This window comes from Catharus ustulatus, chromosome 2 (assembly GCF_009819885.2).
Source record: "Catharus ustulatus isolate bCatUst1 chromosome 2, bCatUst1.pri.v2, whole genome shotgun sequence".
NCBI classification, from domain to species: Eukaryota; Metazoa; Chordata; class Aves; order Passeriformes; family Turdidae; genus Catharus; species Catharus ustulatus.
Window position 1 is genome coordinate 105,078,538 of NC_046222.1, and position 19,978 is coordinate 105,098,515.

At 38.8% G+C, this 19,978-nt stretch overlaps 1 protein-coding gene across 5 annotated transcripts in view; it reads right to left on the minus strand.

Moving 5' to 3' along the window:
* Positions 1-325: 325 nt before the first annotated feature.
* Positions 326-19,978, minus strand: part of ARHGAP6 (Rho GTPase activating protein 6) — a 319,193-nt gene continuing 299,540 nt past the window's right edge. For all 5 annotated transcript variants that reach the window (XM_033052158.2, XM_033052159.1, XM_033052161.1 and 2 more), the window contains exons 8-13: positions 18,960-19,108; positions 15,735-15,914; positions 11,325-11,422; positions 5,173-5,435; positions 3,159-3,239; positions 326-2,420 (exon numbers count right to left, since the gene is read on the minus strand). In XM_033052158.2, coding sequence (XP_032908049.2) covers positions 1,714-2,420; positions 3,159-3,239; positions 5,173-5,435; positions 11,325-11,422; positions 15,735-15,914; positions 18,960-19,108 — 1,478 coding nt within the window. In that variant the 3' untranslated portion in view covers positions 326-1,713. The remainder of the gene's footprint in view (positions 2,421-3,158; positions 3,240-5,172; positions 5,436-11,324; positions 11,423-15,734; positions 15,915-18,959; positions 19,109-19,978) is intronic.

Here is a 19,978-nt window from a genome sequence, read left to right on the forward strand (position 1 = left end):
GTATTTATTCTGCATAAAAAGAGCTATAACAGTCAAAGTCCAAAGCCTGCCCCTTTCTACTTGGCTTGGTGCTTTTATCTTATAACTTTACTTGGAAAATGGAGATACGATGAGAAATGGAGATATGAGGGGAAGGACTCTATATGATGGATTTTAAGCCTCAAACTAAAGTGAAACCTTAAATCTTGTACATTTTAAGTTGCATTTGAAGGTGGTCCTTAATCTCCTATGCCTTTTAGATGTTTTTGCTAGAGACACTCAAGAATGTATAAACACACATCAATATCCCATAAACTTACTTTAAAAAAAAGAGCAAAAAATATGCTCATTGTTTTACTTAGCTTTTTATTCCATCATTATGGCACAAGATAGAACTTAAAGACAATATCACTGAATAAGTCTTCAACTCCATTAAAATTAAGGCTAATATGTTTTATAAAATTATTTTGTTATGATACACTTTCCCTTATGGAGCGCTAAGCAGGAATTTCTCTAGAACGCTGCAGTACGTTGCCACCCACTGCCCACCAACGGCTCTGCAGCTGAAAAACAACAAAACAGCAACACTGAACACAACACAACATACAGCTACCCAGGAGGTGTGACTAACCCAGACTTTGGCACAGTATTTATAGAAACACAGTTGTGAGCTTCTCCAAATGTCATGTTCATTTCTGAGACTCTACTTGACTCCCTTTCATGTGTCTGTCTGCATTTTTTCCTTTCCCTAACTTTCTTAAGGCTGGAGCTTTGTTATTTCAAAGGAAAAGCCATTTTCTTTCTCAGTGTTACTTATCTCAATTTATTAGGTTTGGTTTTCTAAAATTTGGATTCCAGTTTATTGTTTTAAAACAATACATAAAATCATACATTTATAAATAGATATATTATATCCTGCATATATAACATTGGTTTTCCTTTAGAATGGGAGGGCAGACTTTGCACTACATACTTGCTTGGTTTAGGCACAATGTTGTTCTTAGATTCTCTGAGCTGCTTCCTACCAGAATCTAAAAAAATACTTTTACAATCTTGTACCAAATTTTAAAGTTTTTTGCAAACATATGTATAAGAAAAAAATATTTTGTATTTCCCCCTCTAAGCTCACTACTACCCTTATAAAATATATGGCTTTTCATGTTCCACTTTATTTTAGTGTTTTCAAAAGGCAGTGAAAAGAAGTACAACTTTCCCCTTTAACAGCTTTTTTTTTTTTAATATATATATATAAGCACAGAAACCAGCTTGTGCACTTTCTATAGAATTCCAATGCATATCATGGTAATGTAAATTCAGTGATTTTTTAAAAAAAGCAGTCATGATTGATTGACATCTGTATATGAAAACATAACATGATTATCATACAATACCCATTACAGAATATACAATCATCAAAACTGCAGATATATAAATACATTTTTAGCAACATCAAAGCAACAGTTTTATCTTATACACAGCATATGCATACAGAGTTATTACACTGAAGTTTTCACCTTGTTTTTTCTCAAATGCTTGCTGAAAAACAGGAACATACTGTATTTGTAAATTAACTGCTTGACAGTGCTGTTAAGAAATTAAAGTGAACAAAGTTTTAAAAAAGTATATGCAATTCAGTTGGTATAAAACAAACAAGCCCTCCCTGTTTTCCAATGTCACCGTTGTTTTCCTATGGTATGGAGGCATGGGTGTGAGCGGCAGTTCCACAGAGTCAGATCATACAAGGGTTTCTGGGAGGGCATCAGGGTTATCAGCCGATAACAGCTCCCAGATCTGCCACCTCTCCCTTTGCCACTCATTCCAGTCCGCCTCTGAAACACTTTTACTGTTCTGGCTGTGAGGTGCTGTGGAATAGTTGTGACCCGCTTGTGCGTGCGGGGCCGGCTGCTCCTGCCTGGAGGTGGCCGGCTCAGGGGCTCTGCCTGGTGGCCCTCCAGCTGCTCTTGGCCCAGAGCTTTTTTCTGGGAGTTGAAGTCTCCGCAAAGAGTGCATCGTTGAGGAAACACTGGACCGCTGTGGCAAGGCAGAGCTTGTTTTTGCTAGGCCTGGGTAAGGGGGTGGCGGCCGCTCTTTCCTGTAGGAGGGCCTGGCTGTACTCTGCAAACAACCCGCGTTCGAGTCGTGCTCACTGAGGTCCTCCACACTGCTCAAAGTCAAGTGCTGCTCCGACCTGGAGTGGGACAGCTCTGAGCTCCTGCAGCCGGCTTCACGGTGTGGGTGACTGCAGAGCCGAGACACGGGGGGCTGGAGCTGGCACTCGGGAATGGCAGCTGTCGTCTGGCTCCTCCGCATGGCCTGCCTGCCGCTGTCCAGCTCTGAGGAGCTGCCCTGCCACCGAGGGGGACACACGGCCAGGTTCCCCTGGGAAAGGGAGCACTGTCCGGGCCGCAGCAAGCTGCTCTCATAAATGTTCCCGTAAGAGCCTGGGGGCAGAGCCAGAAACACAACATGAGTCTGCAGAACCATTCAGGCGCCATTTAACAAGCTACAGCAGAAGAGGGATGGGGGCTGAGACAGGCGGAGGAAGTTGGGGCTGTTCAGCCTGGAGAAGATTGCATAGAAATCTCATAGCACCTTTCAGTATCTGGGAAACTAGAGAGGGACTCTTCATCAGGAACTGCAGTGACACACAAGGAGCAATGGGTACAAATTGAAAGAGGGGAAATCCAGGTTAGATATGAGGAAGAAATTTTTACTGTGAAGGTGGTTAAACACTATAACAAGTGGCTCAGAGAGGCTGGGGATGCCCCAAATGGGGCTGTGTTCAAGGCCTTGAGCAACCCAGTATAGCTGGAAGCGTCCCTGCCCAAGGGAGGGGGGTTAGGATAAGATGATTTTTAAGGACCCTTCCAATCCTTACCACTCTATGGTTCTATGATTCTTTGAATTCTAGAAGAATTTAAAACTATTTCTCAAAGCAATTTAAAAACGACTTTCAAAATTATATTTGATAGTTTGAAATGTCACTGTTTTCTGTATTCCACTGAACACAGAGAAGTATAACCACTGTGCTCCTCTGTATTCCACTTAAGAGTCACATTTTAAAAATCTAGCTCTGGACAATGTGAACTATCCTAATGGTTTCACAGTGATTTCTTGAAAACAAGGAGTTGATTTTTTTCTTTGCTAGATTTGGGCTTTAAAACTGAGAAATAACTTACCTGTGATTACTGGATCTTTGAAGCCACTTTTCAGCGTTGAATGCCAAGTGCCCCAGATATCAAAATGATCTTCAGAAACATCTAAACAGCAGTAAGAGCAGGGAAAAGATGATTAATCAATTATTTAGAACTATATAAATAGAAAGGTAAAACCTAATGTAAAGTACCAGAGTCATTAACGTCCAGTGGCACCTTCATTGTGTATCTAACACGAGCTTCTCATATGTGAGACCCCACCTGGAATACCGTGTACAGTATGGTCACCCCAACATAAGGACATGGAAATGAGGGAAAAAATCCAGAGGAGAGCTATGAGGCTGGTAAGAGGACTGGAACACCTTGTCTACAAACACAGCTGATCAGCCTGGAGAAGAGAAAGTTGTAGAGAGACCTTGTAACAGCCTTCCAGTATCTGAAGGGGGCTGACAGGGAAGCCAGAGAGGGACTCTCCATCAGGAACTCTAGTGATAGGACAAGGAGTAATGGGTACAAATTGAAAGTGTGGAAATTCAGGTTAGATATTAGGAAGAAATTTTTTACTGTGAGCGTGGTGAAGCACTGGAACAGGTTGCCCAGGGAGGCTGTGGATGCCCCAAGCCTGGCAGTATTCAACAGTTGAACAACCTGATCTTATGGGAGGTGTCCCTGTTCATGGTAGGGGGAGGTTGGGACTGATGATCTTCAGGGTCCATTCCAAGCCCTTGGCATTCTATGATTCTCTATATTTCCTCACAGCTACTTGTTTCAAGATCAGATGCTGCAATGGATTCAGTAAGCTCTGTATGGGCAGGGTGTCTGAGTTTGCTGAGTCCTTGAGTCCTCTGCCTTACTGAAGTCAGAGAATTTGCACAAGAACTGGGAGATTTGGTCCACAAAAGGCTGTTTCTGGCAAAGCTCCAGGGGTTACTATAAGACATGCTCTGTCAACTCGAGGATGCTGCCAGTCTTACCCAGAAGTGCAGCCACAGAACAATGATTTAATGAAATGCTGGGTTATAAACAGTTTAATGGCTTTTTCTGATTCCACAAGTCAGTAGAATTTCCTAATTTGTCATGGTCCAGTACCTTTGTGATGCATATTAAAGTCCAAAAGATGGTTAATACGATAAAATTTCATGTAATTTCCTGTTCATAACTTAATAGACATCTGACCAAATTCTTAAACCTGTTCAGAGATTTGGATGTTGAATACAGAAGATAAATTCCAATTGGCATTTATAAAGCATGTAATTGAGATATTAGTCTAAATCCCAAGGGAATTAAGTGCCTAGGCAGTACATGTGAAATTAAGTGGTTTTAAAAATGCCACCAGTTATGTGCATCCCTAAGCATTGAAAGTTCTTAAAGTTTGGCTCACTAAGTTCCATGGATGACATTTTTTTAATACATGTATTTTATAGGAAAAGCATCTTGAAGTGCTGGTGAGCTGTTAGTTTAAACCACAGTTGTACCAAAGAAATCATTCAGGTATGCACTCCCCAGGTAGCTATGGGAATAATGGATCCCTGCACTAGTATTGCTCAGTGTGTAATTGGTAGCAGATGTAAAACTGTACAGCTCAGCTACATTTTCCAGTGAGAGGCTGTTGAGGTCATTCTTTACAACTGGAGAAAGTTTTTGCCTGAAATCTTAAAATCTCAGCTTTTCCCAAAGCCGGGACCATAACCTTGTAGGTATTATGGTCGGTGCCACGGATCATGACTAGACTTTGCCATGCTGTCACAGACAGGCTGAAAAACCGGACATATATAGTTCTACACTCCTAAATGATACCTCCAAGTTTTGAAAAATGCCATACCAAGAGCATCCCTGACAGCTGGCTGAGCTAATGAGAAGGACTCAGCACAGATCCTTTGGGCTCAATGAAGAATAAAAGGATATTGGTCTGTCAGTTTTTATATAAGGTTATTTACACTATTGCTCCTTAAATCCTGATAGCTGATAATACACTTTCCAATTTCAGGAATCTCCATCAGTCACTGAGGAGGAGGAGCACAAGCAGGATGCACTATACCTTTTGCAGCCTGTGATGCAGAAGAGTTCTCCTTTGGCTTAGTTTGCAAGTGTCCAACCAGCGTGTACTGCTCAGGTACCTTGTACAGCTTATCTGGGCTGCGGGCAACTTCCTCTTGCATTGCCAGCAGCGAGCGCTCCGACAGCACCGGGGAGTTGTTGTCGTAAGGGGAGACATCACCACTGGAAGCTTTGTTGGAGTCTGTGGAAGAATGTCTTTCTCCTGTGGAGTAGGAACCTTCTGACCGCAGCATCTCAGGGCTCCTGAGAAATTTTGATGAAAAAACTACTGTTAATAAAAAAAACATAATTTTGAGAGTTACAGATGCAGTTCGACTTCAGGCCAGGTTGGATAGGGCTCTGAACAATCTGGTATAGTGAAAAGTGTCCCTGCCCATGGCATGGGGCTTGGAACTAGATTACTTTTAAGGTCCCTTCCAATCCAACCATTCTATGATTCTACGATCACACAGATAAAATCAAATACACAAGAATGGTCACGGCGGCTGAAATGAAAACACTTCAGAAACAGTCATAGAGGTGGATTTTCCATGAGTAAAACTTTTGCCATGAAGTGGCCAGCAGAGGCCACTCAAAATCAAAAGATGTTGCTGTCAAGAAAGAAAACAAAAAACCCACACAGCTGTACAGTAAACCAGAGAAAACTAAGCAGTGAATCAATTCCTTATGTTACCTTGACAATGTAGCTTGTGGCAACAATAAAGCTGAAGGCATGATAGGGAAAATTAGTTTGATTCTAAGCAGTATGCTAAAATAAATTTTTGTATTTTGAAGTTTTACATATAGAAATCAAGCACTCAGCTTGCCTTTCACACTATGAGAATGATTCTCTTCTAGAGACATAAGAAGGTAAATATTCTACAGGGGACAAACTAATGTATTTACTGTACTTATTACTGGGGCATCAAACAACTGGTTCTGCTGATATCTTCTACAACTTATTTTACCTTTTCACCTACATACTACCACATGAACTGTCTTTAATTTTGCCAAAAAAGGCAAACACAACTCCCACCTAAGTACAGCCAAAAGTCAGAGAGACAACTAATTTTTGAAATTTGCTGGGAACATTGATGTAGATTTCTTGAACTGTCAGAGTTTGCCGTGCAGGTAGGAGGCAGGCTGTGAGTCACTGAATATCACAAAGAACACGTAGAACTACTCTGTAAATAAACAACTTTTTTCCCTTATTGTTCCTCGCTAACTTATATTTCTATTACTCATTTTTCATTTCTCTGCACCTTTGTTTTGTAGATGTTTATCTTTTGCTTCTCTTGAGTCAAACGCCTCTTTCAGTGACCTCTTGTTAATATTTGTTCTAATTAAGTGTGATACAACAGAGGCTCATTCCTGTAAATGTTTGAAAATGGTCAACCCTTTTTATAGTCAAGTCTAAAGACAGCTTGAATGTAGTGAGCAGCCAAAACTCGTTTCTTGCTATGGAACAGTAACCTTCTTTCCAGACAAATAAAATAAAACTTAAGAAAGAAAACAAAGAAAACACATGGCTCGCAACAGCACAGTAAATATTAATACAGAAATAAGGAGAAAACTTAACACCACTTTCAAGCTATTGTTTTTTCCCTGGCTGATTTACATATTGCATGTCCCAAAAAATAAAATATATACAATCAACAGCATGATTATTATGTTATTCAATATTCCTATTTTATTTTGTGTGAAAGCAACCATAAAGTGTTGGGAATTAATTAAATAAAGTTACTCCTCAGTAACTATGAGTGACAAAACCATCACTGGAAAAAAAAAAAAGCCTCAATTATGTAACTTCTCATCTAAACTTCTTATCTGAAGATGAGTCCAATGTAAATGAATCTATAAACAGATACACACTGAAGAGCTATAGTTTTTTAAGTATGTAAAATTCTATCACAAGCTTCTTTTTTTCCTCTTTTTTTTGCCACTTGTTTCTTTCTTTCCTCCTAAATCCTAAAAAATCCTTGTGCAGTAACATGAGATTTAAGCAATGTCTTGGGATTTTCAGAAGAACTAGAAGGACAAAAGGGGAGAAATTTTCATATCTGTAGGTTTCCTATGACCAAGTGTCCTTCTTTCCAGCCTTCTAGACTGAATGTCATCTAACAGTAAGGTTTATTGCGTGTAAATCTTTGCAGCATCAAAACTTAACTGTGCTGCAGAGGGCAAAGACAGAGGTAAACCAGCACTTACCCATGGCAAGGTAACACAAGGAATAAGGGAAATGAAAATGGAAATGAATGTGGAAACATAAACTTGGGCTTTGTGAAACACTGATTTAATGTCTTACCTTGAATGATCTGTTATAGTCTACCTCTTCTCAAGACAGAGCTCCTGCTAAAAATTTACCTGAATGGAAACTTTCAAATCTTTGGAAAGATTCAAACATTGAAGTTTCTAAACTGATTTACAGTTTTGGCTGGTAAGTCCATACAATTTTTCATATACATGTATAATATCACTTTTAAATTTGTTTAGGCAAAATAGCTTTAAAAATCAAAGGAACTGCTGTGGTCTCTGTCAATCTTACTACAATAAATAATTAAAATGGACTAAATACTTATATCAGGAAATTGAATTCATACATTTGCAGTTTTACTTTACTAACAAAACAAAACAACTTGCAAGAAGACTTTGATTTGCTTCTTTGCAAATAAAGAAAAATTTCTCACAAATCCCTTAAAATGAAAATTTTGCATCTGTTTGCTTTACTGTTCGAGTTCATTAGCAAACAGATGTTTACTATAATTCAAAAATCTTCCCTTGGATAGTGAGATTCTCTACCCACTCACCAGGGAGAAACTAAATTGGAAGGCAAACAAACACTGTGAAAGATACACACTCCTCTATATGCAAAATATGAGGAAGGGCAGATTATGGTCCCCACAAAGAATATTAGATGGTTTTGTGCAATCAAATGTGAGGTGGGAAGGCAAGTAAAATATTTTCCAAGGGTTGTGAACTATGGTAAGGAAAAGATTTTAGAAGTGGCTAAGTACCAATGGAAAGATTTAAAAGCAGCAGAAGGAACCTATGCCACATGAATTTTAAAAGACAATTTCAGATTCCAAAGAAGGCATCTTTCTATGAATTGATGTTGTCCACCAGAGTCCAGCTGCATGAGTGAATTAGAAATGTGTTAATCACAATAATTGCTTCTACTGAGGATATTCCTACTTTTCTACTAGCATCAAGGTTGTCAAAACAGGAAATCCCTTTCTGTTTCTGGCAGAAACCCTTTTCTGCTATAACTTAAAGCCTCTGAGTGGGAAAATAATAATGCCTTCAAGAGGCAAATCATATGGAGTGTGATGGCTTGGCAGCACACAGTACTGATTTCCACACGTATCTGAGTAACACAGGTGCTACCAACAAGGCAGAGAACTGTGGGAGCATGATGTGGCTGCTACTGTAACAGGGTACAGAAATCAATGTTTCAAGGAGCCTCTGCAGCTTTAAAAACTGCATTTACACATAATGTATGATCTGTTGTATAGCTCCATCTTTATGTCAGATCAGGATGGATTAAAGCTCATTATCATAATCCAAAAATGCTGTAACTTTGAAACTTATTTACTCTGAAAGGACCACTAACCATGATAAGCAATAAATAACCATAAGAAATAGATTTTATTTTTTCTTAGTTTAAAGATGCTTCATCTTACAGCTGTAAACTCAAATTCCATTGTCATCAAGCCAATATACAAAAAGACTGGGAAGTCACCCACAAAAGCACACTTCACAATTGCTGCCATTTGTAATTAGCGCTTTACCATGAACAACTTCCATAAATTCCCTGACACACTGTTCACAATGCTCAGCTCTTAAGGGAACTGAAAGATGAGGGACATCTGATTTGTCCTCCTCTGGGGAGGAAAAGAGATTGTGTTTTCTCTGTTAGATCAGAGTCAAGAAAGCATTTATAATGACAGCAAGAGCAGAAATGTGAGGGCAATTGCAGAACAGGACCTTCAAAGCAATTAATGTGACATTAGTCTATACTCTATGCAGTCAACTAGCTCTTCTGATGAAGACTGCAAGAATAAAGTTTTTTATTCCACAGATCCACATTTGCATTTTGAGTATGTGACCAGGCAATTTCCAAGAGCAATAATGATATTTTTTGGAGGCTCATTTCTATGAAATCAAGACAAACATCTCCTTGTTGCCTGCTGTCTCACATTTCTTATAGGAAAAATCAGCAACACATTTGTAGCCTCAAAATTGAGATTATGTTGTGAAATACATTAATCTCTTAAGAGCATCACACTCCTAGCAATAACACTAAGCAACATTCTCTCTAATTGCCTGGAATATCTTAACCAAGAAGTTGCAACCACAGTGAAAACATGTATCATCAACATTAAAAGTAAATCACTTACATGACAGCAGAGTAGAAGGAAAATGACAGTAATTTTTCCCTGTCTCAGTGATACTTCATCTGCCCATTACTGACAACACAACAAATTAGTACAACTGGAGCTATATGCTCCTGTTTGGCTTCAGAACATTTCCTTACAAAATGCCTTTTGTCAGTTGTGGCCAGCTTTCCACAAAAGATGAACCTTCTCCTGTAGGTGTGCATGCTGGCTAAAAGTAAGGAAGTTTGAGGAAAAGTCAATTAAGGAAGAGGATCTAACAATTACCTGTTACATCCACAATGTTTTGTGACTAACTTATGCACAATTGGTATGTGTAGTCACATGAGATACAATTTTATGTCCTTTACATTATACAGATGTTGAAATCCAGCATGAAATTTTTATTAACTTAAGTTAGAAATAATGTGATCATTCCAAACTAAAGGTTGAAAGGAAGAAGTCACTACTCTCTGCCTTATGTCACATGATTTGTAGTGTCTGTCCTAATTGTAGTCTTGGCTTCTGGAAAATGTGAAACAAGTCTAAAAGACAGCTCATGTACCTCTAACTATCCTGCACTTACTGTGATCTAAATATACACATGGCTACTTGTCAGTGAAACTAGCTGAAATTATTACACACAAATTACCCCAAATCAGATGATCTGTGATAATTTGCTACTTCATGTAGTCAAGTTAGCAAACTAATAAAATTCTTTACAACTCGATATATTCTGCACATATTTTTGATTCCAAATTTTGTAGTTAAAGACTTTTTTTCCTGAAGGTGTTAGTTACACTATTTCTTGTATACCTTTTCCTCTGAAGCCAGGCACACTATTACATTACCTCCAACTATACAATATTAAGAGGGAGAGAAAAAAAAATAGCTAACTGATTGTACAGATTCAATTTTAATTATATTCTGGATGCACTAGGCACTTTACACAAACATAGGAAGACAAAGTCCAATATGTCCCAGAGAGTTTAGAATCTAGAAACCCTCTTAAATATTACTTAAAGCAAGTCTGTCAAATTTTGTGATTTTGGGGTCTGCCATATTGGCATTCACGAGAATAAAGACAATGACTGTGTGGTCCCATGAGAAAGCCAGGAATCCTGTTAATCCAAATGTACAAACTCACAGCATTAAGGCACAAGGGTGCAGGCATATATACACCATACAGAAGGTCAGAATATGCTATTTATCATAACTTCTATAGTGACCAGTGTGGGGTTTTTTTCTCTTCAGATCTTTCACAAAGCATACAATTAAATAATATCCAAAGCCTCCATAGGGCTGCTGTTGTGGCAGTTGGCTTGTTCCCAGTGTCCTGTTTAAAGGTTAGGAAAAGAATGACAGAGTAGTCAAGCAGCTCACTGTGACGGTGTTAAGGCACTCTAGGGTGTGTTTCAAGGATAGTGGAATACATGCTTCCTGTTACTGAAGACTACAATAAACCCAAGACATGAACCAGCAGATGACTAAAATACATCCTGTCAGATAATAGTGCACTGAATATTTTTATGTACATGTCATTCTGTTCTCTGCAGCAGAACACAATCTTTCCTCTGAATCAAGGAAACAGTTTTGTCTTTAGAAAATGCTGTACAAGAGTCATAATTTCTTTGGCAGAGTCTGTGTAATAGGGAGGATATTTCTACTCCACTGTAGACAGTGCAGAAGAGCTGTGGAAAACTAGAACCTTTTGGACACTTCCAGTGGGAGATAGAAATTCCCAGCAGAAAAAGGGATGATGAAAAAACAGATTACTCACGATGACTGGGAAGCTTTCCTCCTCAGCAAATAGTCCACAACATCTGGGTCAGTCTCTAATAAGCTAATAAGCACTTCATTCTGTAAATCAGGGGAAACCTATGAAGACATTAAAAAAAAATACTTTGAGGTTGGAGGTTAACATCCTTTCACATACATTAATTTTGGTGCTATGTTTAATCTGAAAGACCAAGCACAAGTACATTTACAGAGAGCATGTAAAATATTCAGAAGCTTTCACTTAAAAGAGAAATTTCATGTAACAACAGATGAAGTAGGACTGAAGATCACTTTGTACAATGTTCAGTGCTGATTACTGTTGAATAACCAGTTGGTATTCAGTTGGTTATTATATCTGGAAATAACAGTGGGATTATTTATGTATCACAATCTGAAAAGCTCCAGTTTAGGTCCTCACTTTACACCTCCCTTCAATGATCTGAGGGCATTTACGCATCTCCATCTCTGCCTCTCCAGCCACTCTGACCAACAGGCTCAGTCAGAATTTGTGTCACCTTCCTTGGAGTTTGGCCTTCTAATTTACTAACTTTCTCTTTGCACTTTGTATGGGTATGAACCTTCAAAACCCTTGATGGCTTCAGATGCTGCCGGATACAGCAGCATTTCCTGGGCAGGTAGCAGAAATGGATGCACAAGTAAACTTTGTGCTTCCAACTGCATTTTACATGAGTCTTATCAACCCTCAAGGGAGTTTGTCTGCTTTGTCCACATTAGAGAGGAACATTCAACTCAAACTTCAAAACACTGAAACAGATGAAACCATCCAAGAAACTTGAGCAGCCCAGGTTCACTCATGACAGATGGAACTCGATGCAAGACAATCTCAGCAAGGAGTCATCAGCTGGGCAATGCATGTTTCTGGATGCAATCTGCCAGAGTCTGAATCTCTTGACCTTCAAGTCACACTTCATGGACCATTTGTTCCCCCTGACATTTCCTAGGAAATAGGACTAGAATTACTAACACATTGCCCAGAGGAATATCTCATTTTGGGAGGTATTTAGGGAGTCTAATTACATAAAAGGCATAGTTCTTAAAATAAGGAAATAATTAGAAAATAAATGAAGATATGAATAATTCAATTCAAATGGATCCAAAATCTCTATGAAAAACTTGTGTAACCACATATTTATTTCTTAAAAATTATATTCAGTCTCTGAAGTGGAAAAATATCTTACTGTTAGTCACTGGTATAGTAGTCTTTAAACAAAATTTTTATAGGAATATAATCTTTGGGTACCTGGCGTAGCCAGATAGCCTTTCTATACACTAGAAAAAAGTCCAGATAAAAGTTTCATGGTAAAACAGAATCCACAAATTTTTGTCTGTAACTTACTACCCAGCTTTATATCAAGTAAGAAACTACTGAGAGAACTTTGTCAGAAAAATAAAAATACTCCTTGCTTTATTGAAAAAAAAAAAGATAAATCAGTCTTTCATTCCACCAAAAACAAGTCTGAAAACGTACTACCAGAAGTTCAGTTCCAAATATAATGCTTCTATGAAACCCAAACTCGACAGTTCTACTGATTCACAGGACTTTTTCCAGAATGAATCTGCAAGTAGATTTGTGCTGATGGCCTCCTACCTACTGGGTCTGGGGCTTCCTCCTGGGCAGTAATTTTCTTCAGTTTAGTTCAATAACTTGGCAAGTGTAGAAATTATATGCATGTAATTGTAAACTTACACTTATAGAGAATTACATTATCAGTATTTTAGGAAGCTGTCACCATAACTATTACTGAATTAATTGTTTCACTGGTAATTGCACCTAAGCAGATGGATGGGAACTTGAAATTTGGGACAGAAGAGAAGCCAAGGCACTTCTGAAATAACAGCTCTGGAGGACATACAGGGACATATCAGAGGGCTCTAGGGCTGTCAGGACTCCAGCAGAGTACCAGATATTCTGAGATTTTGGGGTTGGGTGCTACATGAGAGTCACAGTTGTTGAGACACAGAAGGATGGAGGGACCCTTGAAGTATCTCCTATGTGCTGTCCCTTGCCACTGATGTGGCACAGAAGGGCAATGTGTGGCTGCCTCTGCAGTGGGAAGGCCACAGTAGCCTCTAACTGTAAAAATACGAAATTTGATACACTCTGTAGCACTTCTTTGCAGTAGGGCTGGATTTGGACACTAGGAGATGAAACACATGAATAAGTTGCTGTTCTCCATCCTTCATGCCAAGCCAAAGCCAAGTCAAAATCAAAGGGTGGTTGAGTTGTGTCTCTTTTCATTTAGCTGCTGGACATAGCTCAGAGACTGGCAAAAAACAGTCCTTTATACATCCCCATGAAACATTTTAATACATCCCCAAGACTCACTGAAACAGGCAAGATTTGGACATGAAAGTGATTATCACTGACATCAATGAAGCACAGTCAGATTCCATCTTCTATAAGAAATCTACTACTGCATGTTACTGATGTTAACAACAGTTACTTAGTAAAAATGGTGCTCAGTATCCTGGGTTGCTCCAACAAACAGAATCTCCCTGACCCACCAACATGTCAGAATCATTCTGATATTGTGGTCTGGGTACCCCACCATTTTCTGGTTTCTTAGGGTTTCACAAATGTTCCCGTTTCAATGCTAAAACCAATCACATTTTTATAACCTCCCCATACATAAAAGTAACAGAAAGAAAAAAAACCAAACAAACACAAAAGCATCTGAGCATACACTATGTTATAGTTGTAGCTGAATGGTTAACTCCAGATGTTCTTTTTTTATGTAGCATAAATTTCTAGTATAAACAATAAAAGAAACTCTGGAAAACAAAAGAAATTCTTTTTCCCACACTTCATTTAACCTCCAGATGAAAGTTGAGGCACTGAAGACATGAAGGAATAAATCCATCCATCAGAATTAAAAGAGCCCAGATGCAGATTAGTTTAACCTTAGCCCCATCCTTTCCACATTGAAAGTCAGCATGAGTGCCTCAAGTAATATGTACTGACATGTGTCTGTGTTGTAAGAAGTTCTTAAAGAGAAACAACAATAAGAACACTTCAAGTATTGTAAGTATTCTTATTCAAGTATTATCATAAACTTGCTAGTGCCATCCACACTCTGGGCCAGCAGACCTTCACCCAAGACTGCAGTTCTGTCACTTTCTTTTCCTGATGTGGAAGGAAAAATATTACCTAGCATTTTGCCCAACTGTGAAAAGCATTTTAAAAAAGGAAGAAAAAAAAAGAAAGAAAGAAAAAAGAAAACTATTGCAAGTGTCTCACTAGCACAAGAGTAAAAATAAAAGGCAGGAAAACCACAAAGAAGTTCATCTGAGGCCAAGACATGAGGCAGGGCTCATGATTGCTTTCTCATGCTCTACTCCCTGTTGAAAACTGATAGACATCTTCCATTTACAGTACTATGTGGCCATCAGCCCACAGCTCAGGGTTGTTCATCTTCTTCCAACAAGGATGCCAGCACTGAGCTTTGCTGAAGCACTGAAGGTTTCCAGAGTGTTCTTTCTGCTTTGGGAACTTGTCTCCTCAGTGAAACATACAGCGCTGCTTAGTCTCAGAACACAACAACCGAAGTTTTTTCCACTTTTTCTGATTACTGGTTTTGTTATAATGGGTATTTTTACTAAAATAAAGACAGAATAATGAAGATCACCACTAGGTCTGACTGGCCTCTGCTACCCCAGAGCAGGGCTTCCTCAATCACAAGTCATGCTGAGCAGACCTACAATTTTGTACACAAAAAGAGCAGAAGATAAAGCCACAGAATGAACTGCTCAGGTAACTGCTGAGCATGAAAAATGTGATCCAACTAAGCCTTGTCTTAAGCAAACAACATGTCTGAGTCCAAGGTCATCAGCTTCTTATGAAGAAGTTGCTTCCTTCAGCACAAGAACTGAAGGGGACTCAGGAACTACACAAATTTATGTTTTATTCCTTTTATCCAACTAACAAACAAGAAAACTTTGTTCTTCCTCTCCATCCAACCAATTAAAAAAGTCTTGGGTAGGGAAGGCAACTCCTTAAATTTATCAAGGATCTTTTATTCCCTGCAGAAAAATTGTCTTCCTGACTTCCAAAACTGAGATGTGAAAGATCATTTTCAGTCTAGTCCATGCATTGCTCAGTATATAACTGAATGGCCAACCCCATCATTTTCACAGACAATTTTATAAACAATATACCTTTATCTACACAGAACTAATTCTAAGCAAGATACAAGTACACATTTTTAATATTTTTACTTATTGCAAATCATTCTCCTTGCTAGAAGACTACTCCTTTTTACCAATAATTATTGATCCCAATTTAATGCAGTTTCCACAATTTATTTCATTCCCATCTACTTTAATTTCAGTCAGGAATTTCCTCGTTTATCTTACAAATGTATATGAGTAGTATGAAAAAACATCCACCCACCATGAAAAGGGTTTCATAGTTTTCAATCATCTTTTGCACAACAGCTATGATAGCAGTACTCTCTTCAGCTCGAGCTGAGCTCTGAACTGAGAATTCCTTGTCTGTAGATTTCTGCTTGTGCAACAAGTTAGGGCCAAAGATGGTGGCCAGGTTAAGTGATGTCATTTTGTTCCCAGTAATCTAGAAAAGAGAATAAAAGTGAGGTGAGGTCTCACAGGGTCTAAAGTATGCAGATATGTATACAGGCACACCTGTACACACTCACACCCCTACACATCCACACACAAACACACACCCACTCTCTCTCCCCCCTCATTTGGTGGATGCTTCATTCATCAAAGCCAAAACCTCCTGACTGTCAATAAGAAATGAACAACTTTTAGAAACACCTTGTTTCGAGCATCTTTGCAACTTGTAGACTTTCTGGATATATTTTCAAGTGGATTAGAGGAGTAGAAGTGGAAGTGCTTTCTGCCCTTAATTCCCTGGGAGCTCAACTTCTGAACTCAGAGAAATCTCCCTCCTACTTCAGCATCTCAGCACGTTACTGTCTCCTAGGACCAAATGCTGAAAGCTCCTGGCTTTCTCAAGTAGCATTCATGATTTCGAACATATACATTGATACTTTTCCATGTTTAAACTGTTGAGATAATTAAGGAGAAGGTTCCTTGTTTTTGTTAGAGGTTCTTCTATTTCTAGAACATGCCAAATGTTTACTTGTTAGATGCCTTTTTTTCAGCTTGTTGGCGTTTTTACCTTTTTTTCTACTTCTATAAAACTGTGCTCAAGGAATCAACAGTAACCTGAATTTTGAGGAAGTAAAAGGCTAGGAATACATAGTAGACTAGACAGGAATTATCTGAATAATATGTCATATACATTATTACATCAAAAATTTGGTTGTCATATTTGTGATTAGACTACTACATTCTCCTATTCTTTCAACAAAGCAAGAAGTAGAGGTCATTTGAACTAATAATTTTTGAAAAGAATATAAAGAGACATCAAAAAGAGGTAATAAAATAGAATTTCAAGATGTTGTACAAAACAGATGATTTCAAAGCAGTATTTTTTTTTTTTTTTTTGTAGCTGATCATTCACAAAATACCCTTGTCAAACTTAAAACTACACTGACTATACCTGGTTTATTTTTTAAAGAACTCAACAAGACAGCACAGAAAAAACAGTAAAAAGCTTGTCTTTTTATTGGTAGGAGCAGTGTGTAAAGTTGAGAAGACATCTGTACTAAGTAGGTGCATGGGCAGTCATAGCAAACATGTTGGCTCTTTGTTTAGAGACACATCCCAGCATGACTGTGAGAAGAGCACACCCTTATTTGCACAGCACCAAGCACCCAGTAGTTTCTCAGGTGACCTGCTTTTCAAACTCTTGAGTTCTGAGCCAGTGTGCTGGGGCAGCCTCTGGCTGTGCCCAGATCTGCATGTGCAGGCTGTTTGGACAAACAGTGAGCCTTTTCTTAAGGGCAGCCTCAGGGCATCCTTAAAAAATGTTGTAAACATTTCCACAGAAATTAACTAAATGAGTAATTTTAATAAAGTTAGTTATCCATTTTTAATTTTCATGAGAGAAGGGTTGTAGAAAGAAATCAAGAAGAGAGACTGTGTGCCAAAGCTTGGCTGTTTTCCTTCCAGTGATAGCAAACAGTCTGATAAAATACTTTCTCTTGCCCTGTATGCCTTTATTCACTTAGTTCTTCATAAGTAGCTTAAATAATTGTGAGCAGAATACTGTATTATCTGTAAAAGGTATCCAGTTGCACATAATATTCCTGATGCTTAGAATACTGTCAAGATACCTTACATAAATTTGCCTTGCCAAAATACCTGTGGCAAAGCTGATGTACAACGGTTGAGCCAAATCAACTCTGTTAAGCAGCATCCCCTAGCCCTGCAATAAGATACTCTTGGGTACATTCCTGAACCAACAGAGAACTCTTTGGACCAGGGCAACCTTGACCTTAGCTGGCTTATACATGCTTTTTTAAGCACAGTAAAACTGTTACAGGCTGCTCTTTCTAAAAGCTTTCCATCACAGTGATACAGTTTTCTATCAACTCCTTGCTGAAAACAAAAATAATGGCATTTAAAGTGGATTTAAAAGTTAAATAGGCCTTGAAGTCACATACAACACTGGAAATTAGGACTTGTAAAGATGGAATAACTGGAAGTTAGGATTTGAGGCAGAAATTTGGCAAAAATAAAGTCTCCAAGTGCTAATTGTTTAAACTGGACAACTGCAAAAGGCATCCAAATTGGACAAAATCAGCAGGATTTTCCATCTGGAAGACAAAATTCTTGAGGAGTTTCCTAAGAGTCTCAGAAGTAGTCTCTGCTGCCATTCAGATGACTGAGACGTCCTTCCACAGATAAACCCGTATATTTTGTCAAGCACTGACAGACTATATCCATTTTATTCAGTTAACAGAGTTGCCTCCTTTTGCACAGCAGCCTACTAGTTCAAGCACTTCCCTGGCAGGAGATGGGAAGCCTGGATTTTTCAGGTTTTCTCTAGTGTGAATGGACACAGGTGCAGATGTGAGAATGCTCAGGGCTAGAGCTCAGCCCCACAGCTGTGGGCATTCTTGTCTCTGTGGGGTGAGTGCACATCAAACTCTCCACTGAATCTGCTCCAGACTGCAACAGTTAAGCAGGTCAGAAAGAAAACAGGCAAAGGTGAACCCTGACTCCAGCTAGTGATGAGCTCTATCAGTTGAAGGGTACAGCTGGAGTTTCTGTCCTCTGGCTTTTTTTTCCCTACCCAAGTCACATAAGGAAGCTAAGAGAACCAAGAAGTGAACTGCTATGTCCAAAAGTCATTCAAAAAAGCAACAACAGAGAATGAAAAGAAAATGAAAAAGTAAGTCCTTGCATGCCTGACCTTTTCTGAGTACTTTTCCCATAGAATATAATGAGATAAAACAAGGCAGCAGGGGAAGGATGGATGACATTAGATGTTCTTGACAGCAAGGCTGGTACACTGAATCTCCCAAAGGAAGTGGTAGATGCTTTACTGATTAAGTCATACAAAAATTAAACCTTCACACCCTAAGAACATAGTAAACAAATGGCAGAAGTGCAGGCAAATAGACAAAGTCTCTCCCATCTTTCAGGAATATGCCACCATTGTTTATGTTTCAAGGCTTTAAAGATCTCTTTTCAGACCATGAATTAAGCAAAGTCAAAAGACAAAGTGACCAGGACTTACCTCTTGGCCATCCTTGTCTCTGGTGTCTTCTGCATGGCCAGCTACTGTGGAGAGGAACTGCAGCAGCCGGTGAAGGGTATCGCAGTTACAAGGAGGTAGAAGATAAATGAGAAGCTGTAAGGTGCTGAGCTGTTCATCTGGCTCTAATACTAAGAGGGGAAAAAATATGTTCTAAGAAAATCACTCCGACTAACCTAAAAGCAGAACAAATATACTGTTCCCGACCCATAGGAATAGCTCTATTTAAGAAACATTTTCCTTAAAACATTAGAAGAAAAAGAGAAAACTCTAAGGAAAGATCAAAATTATAAGAACTACTGCTATGGGATTTTTGCCTTAGCTGGTCGACATTTTGCTCACAAGTTCATAGGATTTTTCTTAACCCATAAGAGGGCAAAATCCATGTTTTACACTACATCACTGTTACTGGACTCAAGTATTCTGCTTACATTTCTACTTACTCCATGCATTTAGGTATAGCTACTGGTATATACAGCAGCTGCCAAGCATTCCAGTCAAATTTATGCTCCAGCCATTTTTAATCAGCTTTCTTACAGTCTTTCAGCTTGCAGAAGTTCCAGGAGATTGGAAAAGCAACCAGAGAAATAAAGGACATTCTGCTACCCCCACCACCACTTGAACCATCTGCATGGTAGCCAGTGACAAAGATGGGACAGAAGCAGGATCTAGGACATGAGGGCTAGAAAGCACCTGAAGAACATATACCAGGCAGGTGCTTAAGCTTTAAAATTCCAACTTTACTTTTTCCTAAATCCCTGAGAGTTTGCACTTGGGTCTTAGGCAACATGATTGGGAGTACTTAATACGATGGTTTTAAGGACAATTAACTATGAAGAAATTTGAATTTTTGAAGCCAAACTGGAACTTTGGTCAGTGGACAGATCTAAAAATTGATTCAAATGGGAGTCTGTGACCTGGCACTGCTGGATCAATGACAGGGTCAGGTTTTAATAGACAACATGATTTCCATTCTTACAAATGCAAAAATATGTATAGTT